General features: G+C 33.1%; 1 protein-coding gene across 1 annotated transcript in view; it reads right to left on the bottom strand.

Moving 5' to 3' along the window:
* Window positions 1–3: 3 nt before the first annotated feature.
* The window catches only part of LOC132724076 (procollagen-lysine,2-oxoglutarate 5-dioxygenase 2-like), a gene marked incomplete at its 5' end in the record, with an annotated part of 39,737 nt that continues 26,796 nt past the window's right edge, over window positions 4–12,944 (bottom strand). The window contains 3 exon segments of the mRNA XM_060708890.1: window positions 4–451; window positions 7,986–8,114; window positions 10,257–10,403. Coding sequence (XP_060564873.1) covers window positions 296–451; window positions 7,986–8,114; window positions 10,257–10,403 — 432 coding nt within the window.

Below are 12,944 nucleotides of genomic sequence, written 5' to 3'. Positions count from 1 at the left end.
AAGAAGAAATTTATTGTATGATTACATACCAAAAAAAAAAATTACAATGTACCTTGAACACTACAATGTCTTCATCAATAAAAAAAAATACAACTGAAATTGGCTTGAATGTAAAATCAACTTTTATCAAAAAAAGTACAGATTTAGAAAAAATATATACAAAAAATGAATCACATAAACTTTATCAGCTGTTTCATACCTTAAACTTTCATGTCATGTTTAACATGTCACAATATAAAAATACACAAAATTTGAAAAAAAAAAAATTGTGAGAAAAACGAGTAGCAGTGAGCACTTATGGGTCAACAAATGACACAAATATATATCTTGTTCCTTTGGTTGTAGGCAGTCCTTCATGATAGTGAGTCAGTCTCCCAGGGTGCATTATCATCCATCCTTTACGTGACTCTGTTACGCTGCAGTTATACCGCAGAAATCTACAGCCACCACCCTGTATAATATAAAAATAATAAAGTTTACACAAATGAGATATACAACACAAAAGTAGTTTATATTTACAATGATTGTATACATATACAAAGAGAACACAAAAGGGATTTTGGTAACATGACCCATACCCATGGCATTGGGAAATTCAGCAGTGTTTTGTTAAAAATTGGGGGAAAAAATGCATGACTGAAATTTTACAGTGATTAAATGGATGCTAACAATTAGTGTCTTTGATGTTAACTTCAAACAATTAAGCACTATCACAGTGAAGACGCCCTAATTTACAATGGTTATAGAATTTTTAATTCAATATTTTTATTTTGTAACTTTCAATTGGGAATTTTTTCCAAATAATATACTATTTTCAATTGGGAATATGACCCTATAACGGCTATAAAATAAGCCAAAACAAATCCCTGCATAGTTTACAAAAGAGTACATGATTGTCAATAATGATAAATACTTAATTGGTTATAATTAACTTTTAATACAAGAAGAAAGTTTGATCATTTAAGTATGAATTGAATAATATACACAAGGTTTCTATTTATACCTCCCGTGCATAAAATGTGATTCTCGTGTGCATGTATGTTAAACAGTATTAATTTGCTTGTTTGGATTTTACGTCACACCAACACAGTATAGGTCAATTGGCGTCGTTCCAGCTTTACTGGTGGAGGAACACATCAGGTGCCCATCTGTGCATTATTTCAGGCACAAATAGGCATCTGAGTAGAACAACCGGTGCTCCGTGAGCTAGCTGGATAGCTTTCTCACATGAAAGAATCCAAAGTCCCTGTCTGGATTCCAACCCACAGCAGTGAGGGGCAAGTGGTTTGATGTCAACAACCTTAACCACTCAGCCACGGACACCCCCTTAACAGTATTAATACTTATAAAAGAAAACAAAAAACAGAAATAATTGGGAGTTAAGCTAATTAAAGATTGAACACTCTGTATGAACTGTTTATTTGTTGCGACTTAAACTCGCAGAGTATATAAATTTAGCTACATTATAAATAGTTGTATCCGAAAGTGATCAAAATACAACCTTAAATTTCTTGATATATGGCCAGTTACAGAAGTAAGGCTGAAAATAATTTTTCCTTAACCCTTTACCACATACGCGAAACAACGCACTTTCGACCCCCCCCCCTTTTTTTAGGCCTCAAATAGTGAAAAAATGTCCTATTTTGGCCCCAAACATAAGTTTTCGTTTGAGAAATGTTGCTAAAAAAATTGAACACTTTTTTGGCGCCGCCCCCCATCCAAAAGATACATCAGGGGGTTGCCAGAAGGTTAGGGGGGTTTGAAGGGGGGCGGAGTCCCCCTCATCGCCAAGAATATTTTGGACTTGTGAGAGGCTAAAAATGACCCCAGGTCGATCATAATGTAACGTTTAACCAACGCTGAAAAGCCTTTGACTCTATCTCAATCCCTTGAGCCGTTGCAGCACTTTGAAATAAATTTTGATGGAAAAAATCGAGGAAAATAGTGATTTTTGGCAATTTTGAGATGTCCCCTCGTTGCCATGGTAACAGGAAATTTAAGACTGAGCATGTCTTTACAAAGGCAATGGTCCAGTTAACATTTATGCCAAGTTTGATTAGTATTGAAGCATTTTTCATAGTTCCATAGCAGTTTGAACTTGTAACAGGAGGCTTTTCAGTGAAAACGGCCATTTTTCACAATATGCTCATGGGGGAAAGGGTTAAATCACGATAAAAAGGACAAACTGGAAGAAAATGCTATTTCATTTGATTCATATTATATAACCTACACAATCTATCTTCTCTTTGAATATTGTTATATTTTCTGGTAATCGGTATTTATTTTCACAGACAATATTAGTATTTCTCAAGATTAAATTAATGTTTAAATATTGTGTACGAATGAAGTCAATTTGAATTATTAATTTTCCCATGCCATGTTTGCATGTATGAATCATAAATTCTTTTCTTAATTTCATCAAAAGGAATGTTGATTTCAAATTGGTGGTCCCAAATATAGCTAAAACCATGGCTATCTAGTATAGTCTTGATTTGGAACACCCAGTTATTTCGTGCGTAATGTCTATTTAAATCAGTGTCGTGTTTAAGCAATAGAAATGTCTGTAAAATCAGAGAGTTTTGCAATAATACTTTCATTCAGTATTTTAACATAGTGATCTTTCGTAATTTCAAGGGGAAAATGCCCAGTTTCACCATGTAGTGCGGATATGTTGGTTTTAAAATCGTTTAATGCATAGTATTCATCGTAAAAATTTTGTGAGTACATCTTCCATATCCCTTGCCTTATGGTGTCCCCAAACCTCAAATTCAAAGATCAGGACTGAACCAACCAATGCATCAAATAAGTAATTTCTTTGGGAAAGTAAATTCTGCATTATTAAACAAACCGAACACATAAAGTAATGCAAAAGATGTGTGCTGAGCAATATATTTTTTGTGTTCTTGACCAATCAGCATTTTTGAAAAGGGTCATTCCTAAGTACTAAAAAGAGTCTAATATTTCAAGTTGCGTGTCATTAATATAAAAAGAAAAATTAGTGGTCCTTCCCTTCTCAAAGATCATGACCTTGGTTTTTGACGTCTTTACTTTCAAACCCCAAGTATAACAATAAATAAAGACTGTAAACTTTCAGGGGACATTACAAACAACACCTGATCATCTGCATATAGAATGAGAAATAATTTTAGTTCATTTAGACAAAATATATCATGTATGTCAGTGTTTATGCTTTGTATTATATCACTAACAAAGAGCATGAACAGCAGAGGCGAGCTTGGGTCAACCTGCTTGAGACCAATATCACAATTGACGAAATCAGAATATGTATTTTTAAACCATACACATGATTTTACTATAATATACATTGATCTGATAGCTCGAAGGAATTTAGAGCTGAGATTTGCAGCAACAAGTTTTTCATATAAAAATATCTATTTTATCAAAGTATTGTTAGTAATCTATATAAGCGCAATATAACTTTTTCCCAGAATTTAGTACCTTAAGAATAATAGAGTGGAGAATAAATATACAATCAGTTATCAATTTGATGAACCACAGACATTTTGTAAGCCAGCTGGATAACAATTTATATCTTAAGATATTACGACCCTAATGGGCACTATAAGGAACTAAAAAATTGACATCATAGGTCATATATATACCTTAAAGTACACCTGTATGCAAAATTTAAACAAAGTTAACCGTACGGAAATCAAGTTATGGCCACTTTTCTGAACTCAAGCTAGGATGTTATGCGGGCCCTTTTTTTAGAAATGAGGAAACTTTAAATAATCTGCAATAACATTCTAATGAAAAATGTTTTCCCATTAATTTTTGGCAAGAAACAAATTCAGCTAACAATCCACATAAGCAAAATTATGGTTTCTTCTTAAAATTTATGAAATCTGTATAAAAATGTTAACCTAACCCACCCATTTTACCATGTGTCTGACCATTTTCCTACTTAGGGAGCCTAATTTAAAAAATCTTTAAAATTTACCCAAATGAGTGCCTGTTTTCAAAGTTTCCCTAAATTTTATATATACAAGTATATTGGTTGATCTAGTAAAATATGAAATACTTTTATCGTCTAGTTTTGATTTTATTACACTTTGAACATATCAGGTACCATATTTATTACTAGATTTAGCATAATGTAGCCAATAACTATATAAACTAAAAATCAAAATCAAACACTTTTTTCTTTCCAAATGGGATATGAGAGATACATAAATAATGTTAAAAGAAAAAAAGAAAAAAAAAAAGTTGACCCTTCTGGGTATTGATCCCACGGACCTCATTTTCAATGAAGTTAACAGTAATTCTAGCCTATTTGAATACTCTACAAAGCGGAGGTAATGCATTAGGATGGTAATACCTTAACCCATTACTTCATGAGCATTTTGTGAAAAATGGCTGTTTTCATTGAAAAGTTTCCAGTTACAAGTTCAAATTGCTATAATACTATAAAAACTGCTTCAACACTAATCAAACTTGGCACAAATGTTGACTGGACCATTGCCCTTGCAACAACATGCTCAGGCTTAAATTTTCTGTTACCATGGCAACAAGGGGATATCTCAAAATTGCCAAATATCACTATTTTGGGTTGATTTTTTCCATCAAAATTGATTTCAAAGTGCTGCAACTTCTCAATGGATTGAGAAAGAGTCAAATGCTTCTCAGCGTTGCTTACGCGTTACCTTATGATCAATCTGGGGTCATTTATAGCCTCTCACAAGTCCTGAATTTTCTTGGCGATGAGGGGGACTCCGCACCCTTCAAACCCCCCTACATTCAAGTTTTTGCATGACAACAACAATAACAATAACAACATTAATGCAGCAGTGACCATTATAGCTGGACTTTTTTTTAAAACAGACAATGTAACTCAATGTTACAAAACAATTGAATATAAAATAACAAATGACTTAGTAAGAGGACTACTATAATTACCTCATAGTCACTATAAATACCTCGTAGTCTAGTTTTGGAGTATTGAGGGCAATATTGATGGTGAATGTAGATGAATACTATAATTACCTCGTAGTCTTGTTTTGGAGTATTGAGGGCAATATTGATGGTGAATGTAGATGAATACTATTATTACCTCGTAGTCTAGTTTTGGTGTATTGAGGGCAATATTGATGGTGAATGTAGATGAATACTATAATTACCTCGTAGTCACTATAAATACCTCGTAGTCTAGTTTTGGAGTATTGAGGGCAATATTGATGGTGAATGTAGATGAATACTATAATTACCTCGTAGTCACTATAAATACCTCGTAGTCTAGTTTTGGAGTATTGAGGGCAATATTGATGGTGAATGTAGATGAATACTATAATTACCTCGTAGTCTAGTTTTGGAGTATTGAGGGCAATATTGATGGTGAATGTAGATGAATACTATAATTACCTGGTAGTCTAGTTTTGGAGTATTGACAGCAATATTGATGGTGAATGTAGATGAATACTATAATTACCTCGTAGTCTAGTTTTGGAGTATTGAGGGCAATATTGATGGTGAATGTAGATGAATACTATAATTACATCGTAGTCTAGTTTTGAAGTATTGAGGGCAATATTGATGGTGAATGTAGATGAATACTATAATTACCTCGTAGTCTAGTTTTGGAGTATTGAGGGCAATATTGATTGTGAACGTAGATGAATACTATAATTACCTCGTAGTCTAGTTTTGGAGTATTGAGGGCAATATTGATGGTGAATGTAGATGAATACTATAATCACCTCGTAGTCACTATAAATACCTCGTAGTCTAGTTTTGGAGTATTGAGGGCAATATTGATGGTGAATGTAGATGAATACTATAATTACATCGTAGTCTAGTTTTGGAGTATTGAGGGCAATATTGATGGTGAATGTAGATGAATACTATAATTACCTCGTAGTCTAGTTTTGGTGTATTGAGGGCAATATTGATGGAGAACGTAGATGAATACTATAATTACCTGGTAGTCTAGTTTTGAAGTATTGACAGCAATATTGATGGTGAATGTAGATGAATACTATAATTACCTCGTAGTCTAGTTTTGGAGTATTGAGGGCAATATTGATGGTGAAGGTAGATGAATACTATAATTACCCCGTAGTTAAGTTTTGGAGTATTGACGGCAATATTGATGGTGAATGTAGATGAATACTATAATTACCTCGTAGTCTAGTTTTGGAGTATTGAGGGCAATATTGATGGTGAATGTAGATGAATACTATAATTCATCGTAGTCTAGTTTTGAAGTATTGAGGGCAATATTGATGGTGAATGTAGATGAATACTATAATTACCTCGTAGTCTAGTTTTGGAGTATTGAGGGCAATATTGATTGTGAACGTAGATGAATACTATAATTACCTCGTAGTCTAGTTTTGGAGTATTGAGGGCAATATTGATGGTGAATGTAGATGAATACTATAATCACCTCGTAGTCACTATAAATACCTCGTAGTCTAGTTTTGGAGTATTGAGGGCAATATTGATGGTGAATGTAGATGAATACTATAATTACATCGTAGTCTAGTTTTGGAGTATTGAGGGCAATATTGATTGTGAATGTAGATGAATACTATAATTACCTCGTAGTCTAGTTTTGGTGTATTGAGGGCAATATTGATGGAGAACGTAGATGAATACTATAATTACCTCGTAGTCTAGTTTTAAAGTATTGACGGCAATATTGATGGTGAATGTAGATGAATACTATAATTACCCCGTAGTTTAGTTTGGAGTATTGACGGCAATATTGATGGTGAATGTAGATGAATACTATAATTACCTCGTAGTCTAGTTTTGGAGTATTGAGGGCAATATTGATGGTGAATGTAGATGAATACTATAATTACCTCGTAGTCTAGTTTTGGAGTATTGAGGGCAATATTGATGGAGAACGTAGATGAATACTATAATTACCTCGTAGTCTAGTTTTAAAGTATTGACGGCAATATTGATGGTGAATGTAGATGAATACTATAAATACCTCGTAGTCTAGTTTTGAAGTATTGAGGGCAATATTGATGGTGAATGTAGATGAATACTATAATTACCTCGTAGTCTAGTTTTGGAGTATTGAGGGCAATATTGATGGTGAATGTAGATGAATACTATAATTACCTCGTAGTCTAGTTTTGGTGTATTGAGGGCAATATTGATGGAGAAACGTAGATGAATACTATAATTACCTCGTAGTCCTAGTTTTAAAGTATTGACGGCAATATTGATGGTGAATGTAGATGAATACTATAAATACCTCGTAGTCTAGTTTTGAAGTATTGAGGGCAATATTGATGGTGAATGTAGATGAATACTATAATTACCTTGTAGTCTAGTTTTGGAGTATTGAGGGCAATATTGATGGTGAATGTAGATGAATACTATAATCACCTCGTAGTCACTATAAATACCTCGTAGTCTAGTTTTGGAGTATTGAGGGCAATATTGATGGTGAATGTAGATGAATACTATAATTACATCGTAGTCTAGTTTTGGAGTATTGAGGGCAATATTGATGGAGAACGTAGATGAATACTATAATTACCTCGTAGTCTAGTTTTAAAGTATTGACGGCAATATTGATGGTGAATGTAGATGAATACTATAAATACCTCGTAGTCTAGTTTTGAAGTATTGAGGGCAATATTGATGGTGAATGTAGATGAATACTATAATTACCTCGTAGTCTAGTTTTGAAGTATTGAGGGCAATATTGATGGTGAATGTAGATGAATACTATAATTACCTCGTAGTCTAGTTTTGGTGTATTGAGGGCAATATTGATGGAGAACGTAGATGAATACTATAAATACCTCGTAGTCTAGTTTTGAAGTATTGACGGTAATATTGATGGTGAATGTAGATGAATACAATAAATACCTCGTAGTCTAGTTTTGAAGTATTGAGGGCAATATTGATGCTGAATGTAGATGAATACTATAATTACCTCGTAGTCTAGTTTTGAAGTATTGAGGGCAATATTGATGGTGAATGTAGATGAATACTATAATTACCTCGTAGTCTAGTTTTGGAGTATTGAGGGCAATATTGATGGTGAACGTAGATGAATCATGATGGGGCCGCAGCTCTTTCTGACGCTCTGGGTTATACTTCACTACAAAGTTTAATATAGCTCGAGGAGGCTGTTAAAAGATAAATAATACATGTATAGTAAGAGATATATATATATATAATTTCATGTAAGAGCTATTTTATAAGAAACTCTTATGTACATATACTGTAATAGCTTTACAATTCTATTTATTTATTTCAAATATCATGTTGACAAAATTATGTATATAATATATAATTATTATACATCATGTTTATACTGAGGCCCACATGAATGATCAGAAAACTGAATGTGTAAGCCTCATTAAATAAAGACGTTACTTACATACTTACATGTACTTTAGCATATTTCCTTACATTAAGATGTAATTTGAAACTGATAGTAATTGTAACTTATATATGCAATAGTGAATGTGAATAAAGCTTTCTGTTAAGGTAAGAAATTTATAACAACTTACTGCGATCCAAATATTGAATTCAAATTCATCTGCTTTATCACACAAACATTTATATAATCAAATTTTTATACTTATATGATAAGCGTCACGACAAAACCAACATGGTGCGTTTGCGACCAGCAAGGATCCAGACCAGCCTGCGCATCCGCAAAGTCTGATGCTGTTCGCTATCAGTTTCTCTACTTGTAATAGGTTTAGTAAGGGAACAGCATGGATCCTGATCAGACTGCACGGATGTGCAGGCTGGTCTGGATGCATGCTTGTCGCAAACACATTACATTGGTTTTGTCATGGCGCGTCTCATATTTACTTGCTCAAACACTCTATTTTAGTTAAAGAAACAAAATATTATCAAAGCAAAAGACTGTTAGTCATAGAAGAGGCATTCCAGCATTCAGTAGAACAAACAAAAGCTTCACTACATGCTCGTGTAGAAGGCAGGATATCAAATTTGTATCACTGAATTAGAAAACCTTATCTTCAATTATCTTCTTTATTTTTATAATTAAAAATATTTTCATTTATTCAGTTTGGAGTTTAACTTATATTTTTTTATTTTATTTGTTTTTCTCTTTTTGGTTTAAAAAATTAATTAATTTTTCTTGATAATTTTGGACAAAGAAAATCACTTAGCAAAAATCAAAAATTTCTTTTTTTAAGAAAAGGGAGCAACATGTAAATATCAAAAATGGAGAACAGTTCTGAACAAAATAGTTTTGTAAAAGATGATAATTTAAACATGAATGTTAACAAAAAAATACCAATGCCATTTGTACAGATGATATGGCAACAGTATTCTCGTTATTTTGCGATAAATTCATTATTATAGCATAAAATCGGCTATTTTCCCCTATTTTGCCCATGTTATAACGGGACCAAAACCATGCGTTAACATAATCACGTGCTCTTGTTATAGCCCAGTTTCACCTATGCGCAATACATACAGGGCCCAGTAAACAAACAAAAATTTGACGATTTGGCCTGTTTGCCAAAGAGTCATGCGCTCTTGTTATATTGAAATTATTGATTCGAGGGCCCCAATCGCATAACGACGTGCAGCATTCAAGTAACTATGCCAGAAATACCGCATATAGACATCGCTGCTAATCTTGGTTGTTGCCCTTTCTAAGAAACGGACAGTTGTCAATGTAAACAAATACAGTACCTGTCATTCAGTTTAACACTCCGATTAACTTACAAAACTAGATTACACAAAATGAATATGAGAAAATGTTGTTTTATTAATGTTAATGTTGATAAATGCTCTTTATATTTCTTTGAGAGAATAATGCTTAGTGCCTATTTTTTTTTTATAAACTTGTTTGCTTTGAAAAAAAAATCAATTTGTTAAATCAATTAAAATTCGAAATTTTGTTCGGTTCTGAGAATTTTCCAAGTTGTTGGCCCCGGAATAATAAAACGCATACATAAAACATGTAGAATTGGATAAATACCGTCCAAGCACAAGAAATTAATGTAATTGTGTTTTGTATTAACTATACATCACGAATTTGTTTTAAAATTTTATGCTATAATAGCGTCAACGAATGTTTATTTTGTGTTATAAAGTCTGCAGAGTCTCTCAGAACTGTTGGAGCCCTCGACCTACCAGGCTCGGGCAACCAACCGTTCCTCGGGACTCTGCAGACGTTATAACACGGAAAAACGTGCGTTAACCCTATAAAATGACCCTCATCATTATCAGTCAAAGATATACAAAATATAAACTCTATGTCACATGACGTGATCACTCACATCTGAATAAAAGCCTGGGTAAACTTTTAGCTGTAGAGGAGATACATATTTTCTCAAGAATTCAAGCCAATCATCTTGCAGATCAATCTGTGTCATATGTATGTCATCGGTGGGAACATTCTCGTACCCACTGCTTAATCTTGCGTCCTAGAAATAATCAAACATGCTTGTACATGCTGTTACTATCTGTATCATAATCCTAGAATATATGCCATTGATATATATTAATATAATAGCCAACCAAAAGCCTTTTCAGGTTCCTTGTCTTCGATACAACTGAAACAGTACAAGACACTTGAAAAGTTATTTCATTGAGTGAAACTGAAACAAGTTTACAGTAGATTTTATAAAGGAATCTTTGAATGATTTAAAGTCTCTAAAACCATCTGACTTCAGCAGAATATGTAGAAACCAAGAGGTTTATATAGGACATGACCTTGACCTTTACCAGCTGTAAACTTGTGTATTGACATAATTTTTGCTAAAAAATATAGGAAATATTCACCTTGTGTATAGCCAATGTAATGGTATAACATCAATGTGACCTCAAGAACCCGAGTTTAAATGCACAAGGTGAGATAATGTAACCTTGAACTTCAATATGTTAACAGTGATAATCTTTGACCTCTTAAACATTAAAGGTAATCTTGTAATCCGGTCAATTATTGCTCGTTTCAGTATTCACATATTAATGTACAGTCAGTAATAAGAGTTTTAAGTTAACAGACATACATAACAACTATAAGGCGACAGAATGATTGACATAAAACATGCAAGAAAATTGTAGCTGAAGGTTCAGGGTGGTCATCACAATAAATTATTTGTCTTGTTATTCTGATAATGACTGTAACACCATATCTGTTACAGTTACTGACTGTAACACCACATCTGTTACAGTTACTTGCTGTAACACCACATCTGTTACAGTTACTGGCTGTAACACCACATCTGTTACAGTAACTGGCTGTAACACCATGTCATCTGTTACAGTGACTGGCTGTAACACCACATCTGTTACTGTAACTGGCTGTAACACCACATCTGTTACAGTGACTGGCTGAAACACAACATCTGTCACAGTGAATGGCTGTAACACCAAATCTGTTACAGTAACTGGCTGTAACACCACAACTGTTACAGTTACTGGCTGTAACACCTCACCTGTTACAGTTACTGACTGTAACACCACATCTGTTTCAGTTACTTGCTGTAACACCACATCTGTTACAGTTACTTGCTGTAACACCACATCTGTTACACTTACTGACTGTTACACCACATATGTTACAGTTACTTGCTGTAACACCACATCTGTTACAGTTACTGGCTGTAACACTGCATCTGTTACAATGACTGGTTGTAACACCACATATGTTACAGTTACAGAAAAAATAGTAGAATCATGCAATTATACATGAAGGTTGAGAAAACATTGTCATCATACATGTGAACCTACATAATAAATGACAATCTTTTCATTCATTTTGAAACAAACAATATATTTACCACATGACATAGTTTGTATTCAATAGAGCATGTAATTCAAATGGCAATTTTGCCATGTGTTTAAAACTTTCTGATGCTGTGACACATTTTCCAGTCAAGATCATTGGTTCCATTACTTAAATCAGATTGTACAATTTAATGCCACATAAGCTCACACTGGAGAGCATGAGAGATTAAGTATCCCTCAAATATAGAAAAAAAAACAAAGTTTGTGCTAGTTACCTCTCCAATTTTAATTACACTGCTTTCAAAAGATTTCCCCTTTTCCTTTTTTTTATGTCATGTCATAAAATTCTGATAATAAATGAACTTTTTGGTAGACTTGTTTTATATAAGTTTCTACAAGTTGGCAACTCAATTTATGACATTTTTAAGACAGCAATAAAAAGGCAAGTAGAAATTCAGGCTCCTAATCTGACATGCTGGAATACATCCTAGAGACGAAGAAGATAGTTTTGTTAATGAGGGTAAGTATGGGGAGGGGATGCAAGAGCTAGCATAGTCAAGCATCAATTCTAACATGCATTAACAACTTTCAGTATTCCTACATTACTATAGTATCCAGGATAAACTTTGGTTGCTAGGGGAGCTACATAAACACGTAAGAATTCCAGCCATTGATTCTGTAGGTTAATCTGTGTCATATGAACATCGTCAGTAGGTACATTCTCGTAACCACCGGCTAACCTAGTGTCCTAAAATAATACTCTACTTAATCAATACTTTATTTTACAAATAAAACAATTATCAACCAATTATCAACCAATTATTAACCAATTATTAACCAATTATCAACCAATTATTAACCAATTAACCAATTATTAACCAATTATTAACCAATTAACAACCAATTATTAACCAATTACAAATGTATCAACCAATTTTTAACCAATTATTGACCAATTATCACGAAATCAATCAATAATCTGCCAAACTTGTGGAATGATTTTGCCAGGTTTCAAAGTCAATGAAATTTAAAGGATTTTAATATTAAAATATGAAAATTAAGCTATGAACAGTATAGAGCCTGGTCTCAACAATTTTGGTTACAGCAGGATAATCTTTAATTTGATAAAGCAAAAAATAAACTCAAGCTTTTTACAGCTATCAGTTAACTTAATGTTTGTTATTTATTACAAATGTCAATTAAAACATACAGCCAAATTTGAAGTTTTAAAATCA

Source organism: Ruditapes philippinarum, unplaced genomic scaffold (assembly GCF_026571515.1).
Source record: "Ruditapes philippinarum isolate M1 unplaced genomic scaffold, ASM2657151v2 ctg690_1_1_1_1, whole genome shotgun sequence".
Lineage (NCBI taxonomy): Eukaryota > Metazoa > Mollusca > Bivalvia > Venerida > Veneridae > Ruditapes > Ruditapes philippinarum.
Note: the sequence above shows the minus strand (reverse complement) of the source record. Positions and strands in the feature narration are given on the sequence as shown.